Source organism: Rattus norvegicus, chromosome 6 (assembly GCF_021556685.1).
Source record: "Rattus norvegicus strain SHRSP/BbbUtx chromosome 6, alternate assembly SHRSP_T2T, whole genome shotgun sequence".
Lineage (NCBI taxonomy): Eukaryota > Metazoa > Chordata > Mammalia > Rodentia > Muridae > Rattus > Rattus norvegicus.
Window position 1 is genome coordinate 112427013 of NC_141539.1, and position 22948 is coordinate 112449960.

Below are 22948 nucleotides of genomic sequence, written 5' to 3' on the forward strand. Positions count from 1 at the left end.
ACACACACACACACACACACACACACACACACACACAAAACCTCACCTCCCAGAGGTTGTGCCAGGGCCAAAAAGCACCATTTGGGGACACATAGGTCTTTGAGAGACCTTTAGTATCTGAACTATGTATCTGTCCGGAACAAAAACACATCTCCCGGGGAACAGCTAGTCATACCAACTACTGGTAGAGGGAAGGAGAGTCTTAAATTTGTTTGGGAGTTACCCGCAGATCTGCGTTACTGGGAAAGGAGAGGGTATGTTGGTCTCCAGAGTCCACAAGCCACACACAAAATCAACTGTACTAATTCTGGGTGTACTAACACTCCCCAAAAGACTGCCCTCCTACCCTTAAGTTGCTGTCTTGGTTCCATGATTGAGAAGGCTCAAGTCTCCGGCCAGATGTGCAGGGATTGGGACATCCAAAGCCAGAACTAGGGACCCACTCCCAGGATCCCAAGCAAACAACCAAGTGCAACAGAATGACTGCCAACCTCTACAAATCCTCCCTGAAGGAGCACTAGCCAGATGGCTGAGTTCATCCAGTGTGATCTCTCGGTTGACAGATGGGGAAACTGAGGCCTGCAAAGGGGAGGATTTACTGGAAGTCCCAAAGGAAGACAGGCATAAAGGCTATCTAGAACTCAGGTCTTGCTTCTATAGCTGAGGTGTCCTTTCAGGAAACTCCCAACTGACCACCACAATTCCTTCCGCTCTAGGAATCACCCAGGGGTTTGCACTGTGTGGCGGGTTGTAAACTTCCTCCGCAGCTCTGCAATTCTCAGCGCCCTGAGAGAAAGGTGAGAAGCGAAAGAACGTCCAAGGCATCCCTGCAATAACTTGTAGCTGGGGGGTCCAGGGGTGGTGGCAACAGGAGGACGACCCGATGGGAACACGCTGGCCCTTTAAGGGGGGGACGGAGCGCATGCGCGGCGCGAGCCGAAGTCAAGCCGGGTGGGCGGCGGGAGGGCTGGGGACCCGGCAGGCGGCCGCGGTGGCTTCTGCTTCGCCGAACCGGGACGCAGCGATCGGCCGATGGGCTGCACCTTCTCAGGCTGTTGCTCTCCCCGGGGATCCACGCACCCGCGCCCGCCTGGGCTTTGTCAGTCGATTCCAGCCGCCGCCACGGGCGGAGCCTGAGGACCTGCGCTCGCGCCCTGCACGCCCAGCCTCGCTCAGCTTGGCCGCCGGAGCCCTAGCGCAGCATCCTTTGCCCGCTCATGCTGCAGTTGGTGGCCAGCAGCGAAGCTGCGGCTGAAATCTGCCGCTCAGTGACCTCAGCCCGGTCCCCGAGCGTCGCCCGAGCCGCTCTCCACGATGGCTGAGCTTGGGGCTCCGCGCCCCGCTTTGGCTCGGCTGAGACCGTTCCGCGCCAGGTGCCCCCGGTACCCCCGCTGAGCCGCGCCAGGTCGGGGATCGCCAGGCCCGGGCGCCCTTAGCCCTCGCCTCCCCGCCGCGCCCTTCCCCTCCCGCCCTCTCCACTGCTGCTCCCCGGGGCTAGGGGCTAGGAGACCCAGACAAAGCCCCACTTTGTGAGTGAGACAGGCTTGGAATGTGCTCGGCGGCGCGCGCCCCCTCCCCGCCCCACCAGCTGCGAGTCTTAGCTCCCCGGAGGGTCGCGACAGAGAAGTCACACCGTGCATCGCCCTCTACCCTTGAATCCCTGGCCCCTGTGGTCCAGACTCGGAGCTCACGCGGGCTCCCTCGGCTCGCGCCAGTGTGAGTGAGCAAGAATTTGGTAGAGGAATTTGTTTTCTCCAAAACTGGGAGTGGGCACCGGTGTCTTGGCCCGCCTTTTTGGTATAGCTGCAGGTCTTAAGCTGTCTGGCCTCAGTCTCCCCACCTCGACCCCCACTTTTCTCCTCTCGGCCATCCTAGATCGCTGTGGGTCATTGTTCTCGCTGCCAAACGGGGGTGATTTGTACAGGCTGCCAAGTTGGGGTGTGTTCTCTTTATCCTGTTTTCCAAACAGAACAAGGCCGACCCTGGGCAACCCACCTGGCCATCACTCCAGGTTGATGCTCTGATTCTTACCAAATGGTATTTTATTGTACAGGAGCCACGCCCTGGTTTCTTAAAGGGGCCAGGCACTGTTTGACCATGTGTTATCTTTATAGCGGGTGTGTGGGAGGCCTCTTGTGAGGCACTTATCCGCCCCCCCTCCGCCTCCTGATCATCCTCCCACCCCCGTTGAGGATTTAGGGATGCCAGGGGGAAAGAAGGTGGTCCCAAGTGGCAGCAGCGGTGCCTCCCTGAACGCAGCCACAGCCGCCACCACCGCTGCTGCTGCCGCCGCCACTGCTGCTGCTGCTGCCGCTGCCCACTCTGGCATTACATGTTTGGAGACCACCGAAGGGGCCTCTGCACAGAGAGACGAGGAGCCCGAAGAGGAAGGGGACGAGGACCTACGAGATGGAGGTGTCCCTTTTTTCATCAACCGAGGTGGACTGCCAGTGGACGAGGCCACCTGGGAAAGGATGTGGAAGCATGTGGCCAAGATCCACCCAGATGGAGAGAAGGTGGCCCTGCGGATCCGTGGGGCTACCGACCTGCCCAAGGTAAGACATGGAGGGGCCAGGCACAAAGATGAGTTTTATTTACATTGGAGCTAAGAAAGTAACTGATGGTTGAAGTAGAGGGACCATTATTGAGGTAAGATTTTATAGGGACAGGTAGGTAGGTGCCACCTGTTTAGAACTTTCTTCCCAGTGCTTTTAGAGTCATGTGGTGGGGGAGGCTCAATCCCCTTTCTCCAAGAGGCTCTCCCCCCTGACTTTCTGAGCAGGACCACAGATGAACCCAAGAACTGATGTGGCTTGGCATCTCTTTGGCTCGGAACACTTAGAAGCCAGAAAACTCTGAGGCTAATGGTGACTGTCTGGGAAAGTGCAGGGCTTTGTAGGATGAGAAAACATTTTCCTGTGTTATCTACTGAGTTTGGCAAACAGCATTCCAAAGGAAGTGCAGTCCGGGTTCCCCACTTAAGATGTGAAACCCAAAAGTACGTGGGAAATGGAGTTGGGATTCCCACACCAAATCTTGGGGTGCCATCTGCTTGGCCCTGGTGGGCACCAGATTCAGTGGTGTTAGCAGTGACCCTGTGGGGAAGAGATGTTATTCTCCTGCATCGACTAGAATTCATCCACCACAGCAGTGCCTCCATAGGGCCGCTGAGCAAGGAGAGCCTCTGTCTCATTCACCTTTGTCTTCTCCAGGTCTCCTGTGTGCCTGGCACAGGGTGGACACTTGGTGCGTTTGCTAAATGAAAGGACATTTGGGATGTGCTGTGCTGGGCAGTACTATACTAAAAATGTACAGGCACACGAGAGCGTGTGTGTGCGTGTGTGTTTAATGTTCATGGTTCAGTCCAAAGAAGCGCTGCTCCAAGTACCAAGACCACTGGTCAGAAGTCAGAGCCTAAGGCTTAGTCCTGAAGGAAGAGAGGGAGAATAGTCACTGAGAAACAGAAACCAGGCCTGTTTTTCTTTTGCTGGTTTATTGCTAGACCCATGAGGGGAAAAAATGTTTTGGGGAAGAGATAATCTGAGGTCGAAGGTTGAGCTGCTGCCTAATGTTTCCCAGGGGGAATGAGCTAGGCAGATTCTGAACAGCTACATCATCATCTCCTCATTCATTTAGCTAATCTGAAACTGGACATTGTTTCTGCTGTCTTAGCCTTACAATGAACACTGTGCAGAACATTCTAAAACACAAATCCGGGGATCCAGCTTTGATTTTTAAATATTTGAATAAGAAAGTGTGACATTGTGGTTATGGGGTATTGTTTTGGATTACCTACCTTCCCTGGGTGAGCTCAAGGCAGTGCCCCTCAACCCGCCCCCACCCCCAGCCTGCTGGAGTCACAGCTTTCCTGTCTGTAAAATGGGTTGGTAGTGGAGAAGGTGAGGTGAGAAACTATGTGCTAATCATCTGACTGTTGGGAGGAGAGAGATGAAGTGCCATTCAGAGCATCTGACTGTTGAGGCCAGAGTCACACACATGCTCCACAGTGTGTGGCCCTCTTGGTTCTGTCTGAATTGGACCATGGGAGGGTGGCAGGATGGTCAGTGCTTTGGAGGACTCAGGCCATCAGTGTCTTCGGTAGAGATCAGTCACTAATGTTATCCTCAGGCTTCGTGCTCAGAAAGGACATGTTTGAATGAATGAAGCTGTTCATTGGGGAGGAGAGTATGAAGACAGGAGAGTAGGGAGTTGGAGTTTTATGAGAGGCTTCAGAAATTCTGAAACCTCGTCTTGAGCCTTTAGGAAAGCGTCTCTGGCGGAGGAAGTGGGGACGCGTGACGCTCAGCTGTTACTTTGGCTCAGGGAACTGTTAGGGTGCAGGGGATGTGGAGGAGCCCCAGACGCTATGGAGAAGAGCAGCAGTATTGGGTGTCATACTGTGAGCTGCGGAAAGTCCTGACCCCGACCTGTCCCGACCCTGACCTGTCCCATGTGACCTGCTGCAGAGGTCACACTGTCCCGTGATGGGCCCTGGAAGGGTTTCTTAGAATACACAAGGCCTTAACAGACTGCTTGAGCTAAATGGTAACTTTAGGAGATTTCTCACACCGTGATCCATCCATACTCAGGCATCTTTACAGGAGAGGAAGAGAAATGGGAACACCACATCTATGACAGCTGCCGGGAGGGGCTGGGGTTCGTTTCCCCCTCCCCCATTTTGCTACAGCTTCCCGTGACTCGACCCACCTTCCTTCCATGAGTTTTGCTGGCTAAGTCTCTGCAGGAAGCTGGATCCACAGCAGCCGGGCAGTGCAGTAAAAGCCATGCCCTGGAGGGGAAGCCTCTCTCACCCTTGCTATCTCGTAACTACTTATAAGAGGAGGCTGTGTCCTCGCCCCTCAGCATGCCCAGCTGTCAGTGGATCCGTGGCAATGCCCATTTCATGAGGATACTGAGGTGAACTGATGGCAGAAAGCGTGCAACACCTCACTGGGTGAGCATCTACTAGGTCCCCAGTGGCGCACAGCGTGGGCATGAGCCACAGGTGCTTGCAGCCTCTGCAAGAGCGATGTCAAGCATAGCAGTTGCTACAGGGACCCAGAAGCCAGCAGCAGGCTGTGCTTCCACATAAGGAGCCATGTCCTAGCCGCTGTCCCCTTCAAATGCCCAGCAACCATTTACCCAGCCCGGCTGCTGTAGGCCTAACTGTAGCTTTGGCCACCGAGTACCTGCAGATGGGAATCCAGGCATCTGTAGAGGGCCAGATAGCCCAGGGCAGTGTGTGCTGAACAGTCTTTGGCACGTGTCTGTAGCCAGGTGTTTGACGGTGTCCTGAAGCGTCGCTTGCAACAGCTCAATGATGCCCGCCAAGGTGGGTTCCATTACTACCCTTTTGTGACTGAGGTGCATTCCCCTGTGAGACTTCGAAGGCACCATTGTCCAGGAGCTCCCCTGAAATCAGGAGCTGGATTCCACAGCATGGCCAGTTCTGTCTGCTCTGTTCCTCATTAAATCTTCCTGTGGGGTTGCCCTAGAATCCCGGACTGTCCAGTTCTTGGACCTGGCTTTGCCCTGGTAAGGTAGCTTCCAAGGCCACGCATGGGATCCTAGGTCATTTCTGACTCTTCCTTCACGGTGGCCTTCTTGCCAGGCCCTTTGTGTGGCAAGTACCCATGATGCTTTTGTGGGTACCCCCCGCCCCCATTCCTGGCTTGAGTCTGTTCCCAAATCTCTGAGCTTTGGCAAGTGGTTCTGCTATGGCTCCTTCCCTGTCCAGAATGGCTCATGAGTCGGTGGGTTTGGTTACCCAGCTCCAGTTGCTGAGATCTACTTATCAAGAGGGGGTGACTCTGTCACACTAAGAATGCCCCCCCAGGTCCGGTGACTTGGGTGGATATGCATACCCTTGACCAGGATGGCCAGCCAGCCCCTTGAACAGTTCTGTGCATTTGGCACAGAGCGGTCAGGCAAGTGAAGGCAGGACCCATCCTGAGCGTGTCTCCTGCTGGTGGCTGTTAAGTGACAAGGCAAGGCCCATTAGAAGATGGGAATGGTGTAAAAGGGGAAATAACCTCTCCAGGCTGCTAGAGACCGCCTAGACGGGAAGCAAAGGGCCCTGGGGAGAGAAGAGGTTAGAAAGACATGCTAGACATCTTCCCTGTGGAATGAAGTGAGGCAGTATCTACTAGAGACACTGCCCTGGTCAAAGCAACCCAGAGACGAGTGTGTGGTGATAAACTGTGTGTTACTTCCTTTCCTGATCGGGCCCAGCTACAACTATGACCATTGTTTTTTTTTTTTTAATTGATATAAAAAGCAATTGTTTGATTTAAAAATCCTCTGTGGGCCCACCCTACCAAGGATGAATCCTTCCTCCTCCACAGAGCCCCACCCTGAGCATACACAGGACACCTGATACCCCTTCTGTTTACCCCTACCCTTACTTTGGCAGCTGGGTGGGCAAGGTCAAGCTCTGAGTGGCCTTGGATGGTCCAGTGGCAACCTACTGGGAAAGGGTAGGAACAGACTGCTTAGGGGTGGCTTGGATGGGGAAAGGGCATTTGAAGTAAGACCTGACCCATAATCTGTTCCCTTGTCCCACTGCCACACTCCTTGACCATTCAGGTTGGTGCTTTGGAAGCCCTGGCACACCTGTCATGCCAGTGAGGTGGATGACACCCCTTGCTGAGGTCATAGCCACCTGTCCGGGCCAGATCCTAGCACAGGGTACCACCTGGTAGAATGGAACACTGAGAAAAACAGTTTTAGTCTAGTCCTCAAGCCAGAGTGTATTAGTCTGGTTTTCGTTGCTGTAACAAAACACCTGAGGCAGGACAGTTATGAAGAATTTAGCTTGCAACCTTGGGGACTGACTGGGATAAGGTCTAATAGCGACAGGTGGGATCATGACAGGGGCCTGGAGAGACAGATCACACTGGAAACAAGAAGCCAGAAGAAAGGGGAGCTGTATATTACCCCTATGATGACAACCTTGAGAACTGCCTTCTTCCTATCTTAAGGGCACACCTCCAGTTCCCTGATACCTTCATTTAGAGCCCACGCAACATTACCAACCCAAGAACAAAGTCTCAACACCTTTGCCACATCCAAGCCATAGACCAGAGTGAACCCCGAAACCCAAACAAATTAATCCCAATACAGACATTCTCATTCAGCATTGATTAGTGTATATTTTAAATTTAGTTGATGGATCCTCCAGTGCTTTCTAAAATTACTTAATAGCATGAAATTCCATGGTCAACATAAGCTCTCCATTAGAAGTGCAGTCAGGTGTTAGGGACGGCTGAGCTAGGGCCCTGGGAGGAGGCTTAGGAAGAGGGGATTCCCAGGGGAAATGGCTCAGAATAGGAGCCTCCCCAGGCTCCCCAGGGTGTTGCTGCTGGGGGGCTGGAAGCTCCAGGGTGTGCCTCTCCACGTGACAGAGACATTTCTCCATCTGTCCCTAGATTCCCATACCAAGTGTGCCTACTTTCCAGCCGACAACGCCCATCCCTGAGCGCCTGGAAGCCGTGCAGCGCTACATCAGGGAGCTGCAGTATCCTCTTGGGGCCAGAGCTGTGGCTACCACTTAGTGACAACACCAAAGATCAGATGGGGCCTGGAGAGGGATCAGCAGGGCCAGCTCCCTCCCAACATCAGAGCTGCTATTCATTGGCATCGTTGCTCCCTGGAGCTGCTGAGGCTGTGTCTGTGTGCTGGACTTGATCCAGCTTCAGTTTCCCCAGGCGCGCACGCGCTCTCTCTCTCTCTCTCTCTCTCTCTCTCTCTCTCTCTCTCTCTCTCTCTGTGTGTGTGTGTGTGTGTGTGTGAACCCCCTGTGTGTGTGTGAGCTCAAGTGCTCTCTTTCTCTGTGTCTCTGTCTGTCTGACACCCCCTGTGTGTCTTGTCTGTCTGTCTGTCTGTCTCTCTCTCTCTGTGTCTGAACCCCCCCGTGTGTGTGTGTGTGTGTGTGTGTGTGTGTGTGTGTGTGTATACACATGTGCTCGAGTGCTCTCTTTCTCTGTGTCTCTCTTTCTGCCTCTCTGTCTGACACCCCCGTGTGTCTGTCTGTCTATCTGTCTCTCTCTCCGTGTGTGTGTGTGTGTGTGTGTGTGTGTGTGTGTGTGTGTGTGTGTGTACACTCACTCGCCCCTGGAGCTTCTGCCCAAGAGCTATGTACATGTCATGTCCTGGGTCCTGTGCTCCTTTTTTTTTTTTTTTTTTTTCCTTTTCTTTTTTCGGAGCTGGGGACTGAACCCAGAGCCTTGGGCTTGCTAGCCAAGCGCTCTCCCACTGAGCTAAGTCCCCAACCCCTCCTTTTTTTTTAATTAAGATGTATTCATTTATTTATTTTATATAAGTACACTGCAGCTGTCTTCAGACAAACAAGAAGAGGGCATCAGATCTCATTACAGATGGTTGTGAGCCACCATGTGGTTATTGGGATTTGAACTCGAGACCTCTGGGAGAGCAGCCAGTGCTCTTAACCACTGAGCCATCTCTCTAACCTGGTCCTAGGACCCTTATTTGTTTGTTCCTTGTGTTTTATACAGCTTGTTTTTTTGAACGCCCAGGACCACTAGCCCAGGGGTGGCCCAACACACAATGGGCTGGGACTCCTCCCTGCATCAATCAGTAATTAAGAAACTTCACCACAGGCCAATCTGATGGGGGCATTTTCTCAGTTGAGGTTCCGTTCCCAAATGACTCTAGCTGGTATCATGTTGACATAAAAGTAGCCAGCACAGGGGAAGTAGTGGTGGCCCCTCCAGCCGCCTTAGTTGTTTGGAAAACCCAGCACTGCCAGGAACTGTCCCCAGCTAAGGTTGCTTTCTCAGCACTGCTGGGCTGGCTGCCCACTCAGTGTCCTCCCTGAGACAACAGGGAAGAGGGGACATTGCCAAAGAACAGGGGAGAGGGGCTATGAGAATGAGGTGAACCCCAGGCCCTCCCCTGCCCCTCTTCCTCAAGAAGAAGTCCTAAGTGTCCTGCGGGGTGCTTTGTGGCAGATATTATGTGGGGCTTCTGTAGCCATCCTAGGGTCTGGGAGAGCAGCTGAGGGAACAGTACCTACAGCCGTTCAGACCAAGCCAGGAAGTCCTTAACCACTGTCCCCAGGTACAATCACACAGGGACACAGTTCTTTGAAATTAAGAAGAGCAGACCTCTGACAGGGTAAGTACAAAGCCACTGGGTTTGCTTCCCTCGGTGGTTTGCCTTCTAGTGACAGCTTAAGGGATTGGCAGGGACTTCTCTGAGGAAAGCCAGCCATGGGGTGGGGGAAGGGTGCTACCCTGGGGCCCCAAGGAAGGAAATCCCAATGAGATAGCCACGAAAGGCTAATAAAGGAAGCACAGTTAAGCTCGTAGGGTAACCACGCCCCCCAGGAGGTGGAAGGAGCAGGGGTGGGTAGATAGGTGCTGTGGGCATGATGTGGGGGGGAGGGGCAAGGAAGAACATTTTCCTTTTCCTGATAGCCTCTGCATTATATGCTGTTACCTACAAGGAAGAAGCCTGCCCCTCTCATCCCCTAGCCCATCGTGACTCAGCATGCAGACTTGAACTGAATCTCTTGTTCTAGGCCGTTTAAGTTGCTTATTTACCTCATCGTGGGGAAATGACCTGTGTTGCTCGCCCATTTCATTAATTGCCCCCTCTTGAAGCCCTTGGGTGGGACCCGCATTCTCTAATACCGGACTTGGCCCCTGTCCTTCAGTTACTGCTGTGTGCTGGTGTCCCAGTCATCCTCTGGTAGGATGCGGGTGACCTCAGCAGTGGCGAGGCTGAGTCCCTAGACCCGGAGGATTTTGAAATAACCTAAATTCCAAGTTCAGGGGTAGACGGGTCAGCCAGGGAACAGCCCTCTGCCTGAGACCCTACATCCAGGCTGCAGAGAGGGTTTTCAGTCAGTTAGCAAGTTCTTTGGGGAGCTTTGGCTAGATGAGGTGTATCTGCTGTGCTCAGGAAGGGACGCCAAGCTTCTCCCCTCCCAAGCCCTACTGCCAGGGGAGAAGGCATGAGCTCCTCAGATCCAGCTCCGTTCATGCTCCCCTCCCCCAGTCTTTGAGCAGCAGCCAGGCCAGGAAAGAGGAAGTGAAGGGAAAGAAGACAAGACAGACAGTAGGCCTCTTCCTGATCCCCAGTGCTTGCCTCCTCACCCGCCTCAGACTTTAGACTTGGGAGAGGGAAGGAAACACAGGCGGGGGTGGGGGGTGGGGGGCAGCCTGGAGGCAAATCTTATTAGCACTAGTCTTCCTGGCTCCTTACCAAATAGGGCTTGGGAGGGTTGAAGACAGTCTCCACACAGCCCCGCCTCCCTCTCTCATAGGCTGATGGATCTGGCCAAGGAAATGACCAAAGAGGCTCTGCCAATCAAATGCCTGGAAGCTGTGATCCTGGGAATGTATCCTTCCTTGGGCCTGGGGGAGACTGGTTCAGACTGGCCCAGCCTTGGCTCTGTGCTGTGGAACCCGAGGGTCCTAAGAACTTCCTGTGCTAACACCTATTGACCCCACCCCCAACATGGAGCATGGAGGAGTCTCTGTAAAAGGAATGCTCCTTAAGGAGGTCTTCGTCTCAGTGCCCCCTCTTGCTACCTTCCCAGGCCGGCTGGGTAGCTTGATGTTGAGTCCCACGGACAAGGTGACCCTGTTTTTTGAACTCCAACCCTGAGTACAGTGTTGTGCCATTTCTAAGAAATGCTCTGGGAGAAGCTGCAGAGAGGTCCCGTGTTGGCACGCCTGGGTAGTGCTAATTTATAGAGATGACAGATGGGGTTTGGGAAGCAGACCCTACCTAAAAAGATGCGCGGGGTTTCTCAGCCAGCCCCGCAAGGGCAAAGGGGCACGTGGGAAAACTGACAAGCCCTCAGGAGAGGCGGCCCTCTGCAGGACTCCAGTCAGGGCTGGTGACTGGGAAAGGTATATATGGCCAGTTTGTCTTCGGCGGGTGGCCATTTAGGGATTTGGCACACATTACCACCCTGACCTGACTAACCCTTTCCTTAGCACTTTGATTCACCAGTTACCTCACCAACAGCATGCCCACCCTGGAACGCTTCCCCATCAGCTTCAAGACCTATTTCTCAGGGAACTACTTCCGCCACATTGTGCTGGGGGTGAACTTTGGGGGCCGCTACGGAGCCCTGGGCATGAGCCGAAGAGAGGACCTGATGTACAAACCGCCAGCCTTCCGCACGCTCAGTGAGCTCGTGCTGGACTATGAGGCGGCCTATGGCCGCTGCTGGCATGTGCTGAAGAAGGTAAAGCTGGGCCAGTGTGTATCCCACGACCCCCACAGTGTGGAACAGATTGAATGGAAGCACTCAGTGCTGGATGTGGAGCGGCTGGGGCGGGAAGACTTCCGCAAGGAGCTGGAGCGTCATGCTCGAGACATGCGTCTCAAGGTTAGCATCAGCAGTGGTCCACGGGGCCAGTGCCGATCAGCGGCCGCTTCCTCATGGGATCCCATCCGTGCCTCTACCCAGTTGTCCTGACCAGTAGGGGTTGCCTGAGGATGAAGTATCTTCCTGGACTCAGGATTGGGCATTACTCGAAAAACGTTCTGTTGCTGAAGCTGTCCCTTCAAGGTGGCAGACTGAGAACTGATGTAGAAGTAGGAAGGGTGTGAGCTATGGTGGACAGGAACATAGTACTACAGGCCTGGGTGCTAAATGGAAGCAGACACCAGCAGAAAGGGGAAGGCCCGCCTACAGGGAAGACACTGAGGGTGGTGGGCCCTCCCCTTCTCTCCCACCACTCAGCAAGTGCCGGAGTGTTGGAGGAATCTCGTGGACCAAGAACAGTAGACTAAGATCCCAAGGACTTGGCCTCCATTCGCTTCTAATAGACAGAATTGGTGAGGGGGCTCTCAGTCTTCCTGGACTGGAGATACCTTTCCCAGGCCTGCCAGGGCTTTCCCCAGAGAGGTTAGCCCCTCTGTATTATTCAGCCCTACTGCACTGTGACCTGTCCCCCAGACTGCTACATAACAGTCTTCCCCTAAGGTAGAAGCTGTCATAGGCCTGTATTACAGAGGGGCCTGCACCCCACCCGCCTGCACCCCACTTCCGCAGCTCTCACAGTTGGGAGCACGGTGGTGTTTTCCAGGCAGCAGCAAGTTGTAGATAGAGGTGGAGCTTATAGATTCCTCTCTCAAGTGCTGTTTGATTCCCAGACAGCTCAGCACTGCACTCCTCATGTTGCTTCATTTTCAGCTCCCCGTACCTCAGGCAGCTGAGGAAACTCAAAGCAGGCTGACCATCCTACCTATGTAAGGGATGGTTTGGGTTTGGGTTTTTGGTGGTGGTGGTGGCAGGCGGTTGGTTGGTTGGTTTGGTTGGAGGGGGGCTTTATTTTTAATGTTTTTTTGGGGGGGTTAGTTTGGTTGGTTAGATGACAACTCTAGTCTGTCATCTGATTAGCCTGAGATAGTCACTGTCAGGCTGGTAGGGCTTGTCTCAGCTCAGCTTTTGCCTTATCCCCATCTGACATATCCACCTAGCCTGGGTAAAAAGGTCTTTCCTCAGAGGTGTTTTCCAGTCTAATGACAGCCCAGTGATGCCTCCTGCACTATGTTTGGGACCCTTAGGGAGTAGACAGCCCTACGGAGGATCTGCTACCCCGGTGGCTTTAGTGCCAGGGATGACGCAGAGATGGATAAAGGCCACCTGAGGCTTGGAGTGTAGGCTGCACAGGGATGACTTCCAGGGACTGTGGTTCTTAGCAGGACAGAGTGAGCCACCTGGCAGCTCAGAACATCCTTTTCTTTCTTCCTCCCTATCCAGATTGGCAAGGGGACAGGCCCTCCCTCTCCCACCAAGGACCGGAAGAAGGATGTTTCCTCCCCACAGAGGGCCCAGTCCAGCCCTCATCGCAGGAACAGCCGCAGTGAGAGACGGTGAGGAAGGAGGCCCAACAAACTCTTTCCCTTCCCTTTCTACTTCACTCCTCCTTTCTCCTTCCCATCCATTGCTCTGAGAACACTTGGGATGATGGTCCAAGTGTTTGTATGTTGGCAGCCTAACAGCAATTCGGTGCCATTTCCCTAAAGAAAAGCCCCCTCCGCTGTCTCCCATTACTCTGTGCCTGACCAGAAGGTTTGAGGACAGAAGGTCTGAGGCAGGCAGCAGAATGGACTGAGGAGGAAGGACGCGGACTCAATGGGACTCCCACAAGGCCCTGAGCTCTCCTGAAGTTTGCTGAAAGGGCTCTGTATATGACCAGAGGCTGAGCAGCCGGGACCGAAGGCTTTGAGCACAACCCTAGGGTCTGGGTTTTTGTCTGTGTGCAAATGGCAAGATTTGCTATTTTAAGTAGTATCAGGCCTCTTGCTCTGACTCCCTCCCTCTCCCACATACCATTCTGGCTCTCGCTTTAATTATAATTGTGCCTCTGGAGCTGCCTCTCTGCTATGAAGTGAGGGGGTGCTGAGGGGACCTCTAGTGCTGAAATGCTCATTGCCCCTACCTTTGATCTAGGAGGCTTTTGTAGGGAGTCAATTCTGGGTTGTACTTGGAGCTGTCACCCACAAGCTGTGTCAGTCTAGGAACCATCATCAGAAAGCCAGAGGCTGTGCGACCACAGGGGATCCATCATCTAGGTTCCTCCGGCTGGCCACTGGTTCCACAAACACTCCCCACACTGTCTGCTGCAGCTGTATGGGCCCCTTAGAGGAGGGAACCCGTGGGACAGCTCTCCCTCCCTCTCTCTGTTTCCTTAGTAACCACTGGCTCCTCTTCTGTACTCTCCCCCTTTTCTCCCTGCAGGCCTTCAGGGGAGAAGAAGCCTGCAGAGCCCAAAGCCATGCCAGACCTCAGTGGATACCAGATCCGGGTGTGAGGCAGATGCCAGCACCCCCAGGCCTCCTCAGCTTCTGGAGGCCCAGACTCACCTGCACGAAAGAACCTACTTCATTCAGGCAGGGGCTGGTGATGAGGTGGACTTGGGGTGGGAGGCAAGGAGGAGGCCTTGCTGTTCAGCCCCAAGTGACTTCCTATCCCATGAAGTCAAGCCCCTAACTTTGAGCCAAGAAACAGTATTTTATTTGGAGTTTTAGCTCTACAACTGGTTTAAGGTATTTGAAGGGAAAGACAAATGGATATGTTGGTAGCTGCCAGGGTCTGCTCTCTTGCGCGTGCTCGTTCTCTCTCTCTCTCTCTCTCTCTCTCTCAGCACTGCATGGCTTGGGGAGGAGGGCTGCCTGTTTCTGTGGTGCTCCTCTCAACAGCGATCAGGATTTGTGAGCCTCACCAGCCAGTGGGGTAAGGGTGGGGTGGTGCAGGAATGGCGGTGTTTTCTCCAGCCGGGCCTGTCCTGGCAGAATCATGACCCAAGGAAAGGGAAGCAGGGTAGCAGTTCTAGTTTTCAAATCAGGAACTTGGCAGAACCCACATCTGCCTAAGGTGGAAGCCTATAGCCTAGGAGAGCCCTTTAGACAGCACTGTGTCCCCCAACGTCCCCTCCCCACATCCTCACCATGGCCAGTTTGGGATTAGGCTTTAGGAGAACCAGGAGAGGACCATGGCGGGAAGAGTTCTGGTCACTAGCACATCTGCTGGTTCTGTCCAGTCTTGACTATTGCTGCAGCCCAGGGGCTCCCTGCAGAAGGCTGGGCTTTGTAGAGAGCCAGACTTGTACTGGGGACACCATGACCTTAAACTTGGCTGGGCACAGGGTAGTTGAGTGGAATCCTCTAGTTGTGTGGGAATGGGCTCTTCCCTCCCCTTCTAATAATCTCAGCACTTGCTGGAGAAACAGGACCAGACCAGGCTGCAAACCCCCAGGGCACCTTCCCTGCCTTGGCTGCCTGTTTAGGCTTGGAGTAGCGGCAGTTTTAGCAGCGGACAGGAGGAAGCCCAGGCAATAGGAGTTGTCTGTCCTCTGGCCCTGGGGCACAAGATCCCTGGTAGGAAAGTGAGGTATGGAGAGAGGTTGTCTGGGCTGGGGGAGGAGAGCCAGTCCTTGAGTTGGGAGTGTAAGTGAGAAGGGCAGAGGGAGGCAGTTCAGGATGGGGCTGCGTGGGGACTATGTGGGAACAAGTTCCCTGCAGCACGGGTGGCACTTGTCAAGTTGCTGGAGGCTTCAAGTGACAGAGGGCAGCTGGAGGAGGTGACCGTTAAGGGGCTTTACTGAGAAGGTGGAGTCAGCCTGGGCGGCTGCCAGTAAGGCTGCAGAGGGCTGAGGGCTGGCTTGGAGCCAGAAACCTAGGGACTCAAATGCCTACAGGGCCAGCAGGTGACAAAGAGGAGGGCTGGGTGGGGACCGTGTCCCACCAAAGAGAGCATATCCCATTAAAAGTGGGATGCTACCATTGTACTGTTCCACAGTGCAGGCCCTAAGGGGTGTTGGCTTTTTCTCTCTCTTTAGGACAGGGCTCTGAATTAATACATTGTAATTTTTAAGTTATCAGTTCAAGAAATGATCACCAGAGCTGAGAGAGTACCAGTCTGCAATCTCCAGGGTAGAGAGCACAGGCTGGTTGCGGGAAGACTCCTGCTGTACTGTGGGTGGAAAATGTGAAAGTTTAAATTTTCCCAAAGGCAGAAAGGGCCACTTCCTGTGTCTCCCTCCTGGCCCCATCCTGCATGCAGAGGCCGTGTTTGTGCTTACTGGGTCACTGGAGCGGGTAGAGTGGGATAGAATTGTGAAACTCTTGCCTGCCCTGAAATGGATGGTGGCTGGAATGAGGAGGGGGAGGGATGCCCTCGCTGGTGACATGTGTGGTTGCTCATCAACACCCATAGCCCTGGGCCCAGAGCCAGGCCCACTGGGGCCCACACAGACACCATGGGAGGCTGGTTGTTCATCAGTCCCTTGTTTTGCTTGGTTCCTCCTGGGGTCAGGGGGCCCTTGAAAAGTGTATAGCCTTCTCCTAGGCTACACCCCTGGCCAGACCCATGGAAGGGACGTGACACTATTTGATCCATCTCAGAGTTCAGGGAGTAGGGATGGTGGTCCCAGTAGCTCCCACACTTGTACCTTGAGAGGAGGTGCAAGACTGGACAAGATCTTTTTTAGATCTGAATGCAGTTGCTTCTCCTTGGGACAGCAACCCTATATGTCTCTGGGAACTCCAAGATATGACAAGATATGGGAGAAAGGTGTGAGGAGAGCTGGAGTCAGGTGTATTTAGAGAGCAGCTCCAGGTCCCAGAGCCTTAGGACAGGAGCTCTGAGCTCCAGTTCCTTTGAGGCCCAGGAAAGAAGGAAGCAGGTGGAGCCCTGACGTGTTCAGGATATTAGGGAGCAGCTGATGGCCAGGGGTACACACACCCCTGCTGTTCACCTCTCCCAAGCTAAGGGCCTCCGGCCTGGAGACTGTCATAGGCTGCCATAGGCCACAGTGGTGCTTTGTTTTTTTAATTTTTTTACTCTTTCTCATATGTAGCAAGCCACCCTTCCCTCTGCGGCCACTTAGGCAGGCTGTGCTCTCTGGGGCTGGCCTGGCTGTCTAGTTTCCGGGGAGGCAGAGGCAGGGACTTTGAGGCCTTAGTCACCATCCATGACATCACCTCATCTCACTTCCTGTAAGACAGGGATCTGGCAGATGTCCCCAGACCTCCTGACTCAGGCCTGCCTTTCAGCTTTTCTACCCCACTCTTGGGGGCTGCTGGCTGAAGAGGGTCAAGGTGAGGTCAGAGGAAGCTGGATGGTGGAGGTGGCATGGGCAGAGGTTCCTTGTGCTTGGTGTTGGGTCAAAATGCTGGGAAGCTGGCTTTGGAGATCCTTCCTCACCATCCAGCTACCTGCCAGTCCTTTCCCCGCCATAGCCTCCTATTTTCATGCTCGCCCCAATCCCTCACACTAGCCACTCATCCTTAGTGGGCATGGCCAAGTGGGCGGAACAGCAGCCTGATGGCCCCAGACTTGATGATGAAGCCTAGAGAGGTACTGAGGAGCAGACTCAGGAAACTGACCGTGGCTGATGTCTAGTCCAGTCATATCATGCCCTGACCCCTTTCCTCCTGGAAGACGTCCTGGCTCGGGGGAGTAGGTCTCATGATAGCTGTGCAGGTTTTGTGCACTGAGGTCCGTGGGCTATACCCCTGGCTTTCCTGCCTGGAATGAGTTTGGGCTTAACGTATCACCGCCCCACCCTGACGTGCTGTCAGTGGTGTTAGAGTGTAAAGACCTGCAGGTGGGGACCCACAAGCTAGAGGTGGGAAGGACAAGGATCTTCTCTGAAGGAGTGTAAGTGGGAGTTGAGGGTTCACCCTACCGGGTATCACAGCCTCCCACCAGCATCTCCAGCAAGGCGGGTGGGGCCGCCACCGGACTAGCTTCAAGTCCTGTTCACTCCAGTTCGGTGCTTTGGGATCCCAAGCTTCCTTGTTAATTTAAGTCTGAAAAGAAATCTGGGTACATTTGACCCCTGTGCCAGTGATGGACATCCATCCCCTGTGCTTTGTTGGGCTCCTGTGTTGTCCCTGATGCCATTTTTCTGTCCTCACATCAGTATTAACTCCTGCCTTTCAGTGTACACTTTGTCTCATTCCTTTCTCACCTTCCCCTGAAATGAATAAAGTCTCCCAGCTCCCGTCGTTGTGTGGGCTGGCAGAAATCACATGAAACCTTGTCTGTTTTCCTTTGGGAGCTGCAGCCCAGGCCCATTTCCACCCTCATCAGTCCCCATTGGCTGCAGGAAGAAGCCAAGATCCCAAGCAGATGGGAGGGGAACCAAACTGGGGAATAGGAAGCCTCCTGGCCCTGGATTCTGCCCCTCAGGCTGCTAAGGGCTACGCCTAGCCCTAATCTGGGATCAGGTTTCCCATCCAGCTGTAAGGTGACTCTTCCTCACCCAGCTCCCAGGATATAGCCAGGGCACAGCTCTCCACCATCAATCAGTTCATTTCAGAAAACCGTAGCAACCAAGATCTGAAGTCCCTTCTCAGCAGTTGCCCAGTCACAGCTCTGAGAAAACCTCTGGCCCTACCACTTTGTCCATTGGCTCTAGACCTCTTAGCCACCCACACTAAGGGCCACACTGAAAACCAAACCAAAGCACGCAAGAATTATCTTAGAGCCCATAGCATTTGTTAGCCAAAATCATTCCTCACATGTCTCTCCTGGGGCTTAAGAGTAAAACTCAGACTTGTAAGAGAGGGGGCCATGTCACAGACCAGCCAAATCCCACCCGGTCCTAGCTAGGACAGTGTAGCACAGAAAACCTCTGTCATCTTCAGTGGTTGGGTCAGCATGGCAGCTGGAGAGGAAAGCAATGTTAGTATCTGGGAGTAGCTTGAACTATACACTTAAGAGACAGTTTTGTTGCCAGCTAAACTATACCCCCAGATTTTAAAAAACAAAAACAAAAACAAAAAAAAAACCACAACCACCACATTTACCTAAAAGTAACCAGAATTTGTGACTGGTGAATGCGTGGACATGCTGTTTAAACATGTAATTCCAGTTACAGTGAAGCACAGCAGAGAACTTGGAAGCCCAGTGGTACAGGTCCACACTGGGCCAAGTGCTCTCGAACAGAAAGATAGGGATGGCCTGGGGTGAGCCTAGGCCATCACAGTTATGCTAAGCCAGTTCCATAGAATGCAGATATGTTGCTGCTGACCTCTGGGCTGCCCAGAACCAGTTTCCTGGGGGAAAGCAATTCCTTTATTCTCTGCTGCCCAGGTTCTCTGGCCCCATCTCATTGAGGCATGTGACATTGATTTTTCCCGAAAGCCCTAAAGCGACTGATGGACTGACTCCTCCTCTCCATCTGCCAGGACCTAGCATTTCTGCTGCTGTGGAGGGTAGTGGCAGTGGGAAGCACTTGTCATACCAAGGACTAAGATTGACCCACATGCAGGTTGCCTGGCAACACAGTGTTTGTCAAGGTGGGGTGCAGAACCAGCTGTCAAGGCCTGGAGGTGGAGGAGACAGGTCAATTCTTTGAGCCAGCCCACAAGACAACTCTTTCCAATCCCTAGCCAGTGAGAATTTGCTAATAGGAAACAAAATTTCCAAGAATTTAGGAGTAATAGCATTAAGAAGTCATTTTCTTCTGAGCTGAGATCCTACTCAGTAGGGTCATAGGGACTGGGGACAGGACAGAAGGTCCAACGTCTCAGCAAGACACATGGAATTCACATTTTTCTGCTCCAGGGTGAGCTGATCTGCACCATCACCAGGCTTTCTAGATGACCCTTGTGTTCAACAACTAAAGGACAGACAAGGGGGCACCAGGCTCTTGGTGGGGAGGTGGCGTGAGTCCCAGACAGCTCCTTTCTGGTAGAAGCCAGAGATGGGCCTTCATGCCCTGGGAAAAGAGAAACTGCATCCTACATCACTTAACACAGTAAAACCCAGTTCTCCAGTGACTCACTTCGTACCAGCATAGAAGCTAGAATCAAAAGCCAACAAAGTCAGTGATCGCAGTCCTTCTCAGTCTCCAGGAAGGCTGTTTCTGAGCTTAGCTCCCAGACCCCTGTTCCTCTGGAAAGGCAGAGAAGCACAGGCCAGCGAAAGACTAAGCGAAGATTCAAGATGCTGGGTCTGTCACTGGGTCTGTTTCCTCCGATGTAAGAGGCTATGGAGACCACACCCCTATGGCCTCCTAGCTATGCTGTTATCTTTTCCCTAAAGTGCAAGCAGGGAAATAGCTCAGTAAAGTGTTTGCTATACAAGCAAGCCAATGTAAAACTGGATATGGTGGCTCACACTTGTAACCCCAGCACTGGGGAGGCAGAAAGGTGGATCCCCGCAGCTCACTGGTCAGTTGGTCTGGATTGCTTTGTGAGTTCGATGGATCCTGAGGAATGACAGCCACAGGTGATCTCTGATTGCCACATGCACAATCACACACATCCATGAACACTTGCACCCAGACGAACATGCACCTTGCACGATAGAGAACGTGGGTGCATGCACACCAACAGCTGAAGCTCAGTGTACACTGTTAACCAAAATTCCCAGTGTGTGTTTAGTGACTAAGGTGAGGCCCTGGGGGAGCCTCCATGCACGGAAAGAGCACTGGAACACAAAGCTTGGAGCTTTCAGATACCTCCCAGCCCACAGGGCCAGTCATCCCACCTTTCTGGGAACAACACAACCATGGGTTCGATCTCCTACACCAGTGTTTGACACTCAGCATCCTTTGCTATGGCACAAGCAATAGAGCCCTAAAAGCTGTCAAGTACTCCTTCAGCTTCCCTTCACCAAAGGATGTAAACACAGAGGCAAGGGATTAAGTGATTTACCTAGTCGACAACCAGGCTGGCCAAGGCAAGGCTCCTAGATCCTACTCCCTGGCTAAATTTGCTTTCTCCCCAGTCAGTGGATTCTGGCCAAGTTCACCAGCAGCTCCAGGAAGCTTTAAATAAGCTACCTGGAGAGACAGCGACTGGAGACTGAGCATGGTGCTGGCAATTTGTTGAGGTGAGGCAGAAAACCACACCTTCGTCTCCCTTGGCTTTGGCTTGGCATACTGCATAGGGAGCCCAGAGGACGGAATAGCAGTTAGGCCCGGTGAGGGAGAGAAGTGTAGACGTGTTCCAACGACAGATGGCCCACAGCTCAGCCCTGGCTCTACCACAAGAGATGATCAGAAATAGATACCCGGCAAGAAGCATCTGCCACCCACGTCACACCTCACGGAGCTGCCACTGCTCTGACCAGGAACATCCCGCTTTCCACACCAACCCGTCTGTAAAAGTCTACAGAGACACAAGGCAGCAGATGGAAGAAGAGCGAAAAGCAGCTAAATTAGAGTCCTTCCCTTCACACGTGGGGACAGCGAAGGGCAGGGCAGGGGACTTCACTCAACCCTGTTCCTCCCAAGCTTCAGAGCACAGGGAAGACAACAGAGACAGATGGCAGACATTTCTGATCTCCATTTAGATCCTGAGACCCCACCCTCAGGACCAAAGCTCCTCAGACCCTTTCTCTGCCCACCATTCTCCAGCTCTCTCTCAAACCCCATGCTTTTCAGAGTCCTAAGAGTAAGACCAACAATGTAGGGGGCATGATAAGCCTTTATTTGAAAAAAACGTTGCCTGGTTCTGCCGGCTCCAGGGTACAGCTTAAATGCCATTTAAACCCCCACACTTCATTTCTAAAACAGAAACAAAGGAGAAACAAGGAAAAGATAAACCATCAAGCTCTGGGCCTCCACCTTCTTTAGCAGTTGACCCTGCATTTCCTGGCAGAGGGAACAATCATTGGCCCTGTTCTGAGAACCAGCAGGGCTCAGCTGTGGGGCCATCTCAGGAGGTGCCCAGAGAGTGACAGAGAAAAGTGGGTTGTGGGCAGATGGGCCTGGGGCTCAGACAGGCAGATGCCCAGTACCCAGAGAACAAAACTTAAAATAGACACACACAGGACAAGAAGTCCCCAGACCTGAGCATGGGAAGCTGAGAGTCAGCAGTGCAGCAGCAGCGTTCCAGCTGGGTTTTTGGCTTCCAAATCAAGGGAAGAATGGGGCTCCTGGTCCACCAAGCCTAACTCCAGCCTCAGTCAATTCCCTCCCAACTAGGGCCAGCAGATATTTTGAGTTAAAGCTGTGTGGAGGATCTGGCCCAAGGACACCCTAGGCTGTACCCCAGCACTGAATAAGGCATGCAGGTGACATGGTTTGGGCTACAGGGGTTTTCTGTAGGTTAGGGAGCCCACTTTTGGGGAGGAAAGGCAGAGCAAATGAGTAAGCACTGCCACCCTGAGTTCTTAGACCTAGTGTGCCCAAAGCCAGGCTTCTGTTGAGATGTTTTGGCCTGAGCTAAACAGCACGCTTCTCCGGAGAGAAAATGGAAGGGAACAAGAGGGGGTGGGGGTGGGTGGGGAGAAGAAGCAAAGAAACTTTCTTAGGTGCACAGAGGTCAGAGGTCAAGCCCTCTGGGGCTCCAGTGCTGGCTAAGGCTGTAGAGCCTCCTGCTCTTTCTACCGGGCTCCGCCTCTTACCCAGTTCCTCAGTCTGGTGAGACAACAGTTCCCTGAAGGTGGAGTCTCCTCATCCTTAAAGCCTCCCAGCACTGTGCCAGCCCAGCGAGCCCCAGCACAAGGCATCAACCGCCTTCCTCAAGGAAGTCAGTGAGGAGATCAGAGGTGTGGGGTATCCCTGGGCTACCGCTCCAGGCTGTGGGCCAGTTTGTCTCCAGAAATAACAAGTGTGCCCAGGATGCCTAGATGACTGACTGGGAGAAAAGGGCCCCTGCTTGCTGCCTCCTGGCAGCACACAGCTACTACATCATGCTCTCCACCTGCCCCTAGTCCAGTACCTCATGGTGGCACATGGACTAGGCAGAAGCAGGCTTGGCTGTGCTGGGCAGTCCCACCCCAAGAGAACTCATGCTTTACACACACCTTGCATGTGCATGCCAGAGCCCAGAGGTCATGAAAGGAAGGGGAAGGTTGGGTCAGAGGGTGCCACCAAGAAATGGCCTAAAGCGAATAACCAATGAGATCAATAACTCCCGCAACCCTGGTCATTAAAAATCAATGGGGGGGAAGGGGGCGCTGGGTACACAGAAGAAAGGGGATGCTCTCTACCTCTCCCGGGGCCACCTAGCATGTGGCACAGGATTAGGAAGAGGTTGGGGCAGGGCAGGGACCACAGGCCGAGAACGTGGACAGGCCTGGAGAAAGTCTAACCACGGGCAGGAGGGAACAAGGGAAGGGGCATAAGTTTCCACAGCACGGGGCATTTGCAGTCGTCGGTCCAGTGAGCTCTTTCCCTGGGGGCCCTCATGGGGCAGTGACTTCCATGCCGAAGCTGGCAAGCAAGCAGAGATGGTCTGAAGAGTAGAACGGGTTGGGCAAGCCATTGGCCGCCCAAAGAATCTCTTCAGAGAGGAGGGAGAGGCGGCCCAGGAGCTTGAGGGTTCCATCTCGATCCAACCTGTGATCTGGGGCACAAAGCAGAAGCCAGTAGGTGCAGCAGCCACCAGCTGTACTGCATGGTGGAACTTTCACTTTAAATTAAATGGTCTACACAACACACGCACACATGCGCTCACGCACACACGCACAACATCTGGCATTCTAACTAGAAGGTTT

The 22948-nt window shown here is 53.5% G+C and overlaps 2 protein-coding genes across 6 annotated transcripts in view; one reads left to right on the forward strand and one right to left on the reverse strand.

Annotated features, from left to right (window-relative positions):
- The first annotated feature begins 924 nt into the window (after window positions 1–924).
- Vash1 (vasohibin 1) lies at window positions 925–17529 on the forward strand. The gene is given in 7 exon segments (NM_001427235.2): window positions 925–2555; window positions 7428–7516; window positions 9079–9135; window positions 10289–10363; window positions 10984–11365; window positions 12746–12858; window positions 13727–17529. Coding segments are annotated over 7 exon segments (1143 nt in total). The 5' UTR covers window positions 925–2201; the 3' UTR covers window positions 13800–17529.
- A 3384-nt stretch (window positions 17530–20913) lies between these two features.
- The window catches only part of Angel1 (angel homolog 1), a 37129-nt gene continuing 35094 nt past the window's right edge, over window positions 20914–22948 (reverse strand). For 4 of the 5 annotated variants that reach the window (XM_087553872.1, XM_087553873.1, XM_087553871.1 and 1 more), the window contains one exon: window positions 20914–22797. In XM_087553872.1, coding sequence (XP_087409998.1) covers window positions 22637–22797 — 161 coding nt within the window. In that variant the 3' untranslated portion in view covers window positions 20914–22636. 5 annotated transcript variants of the gene reach the window in all.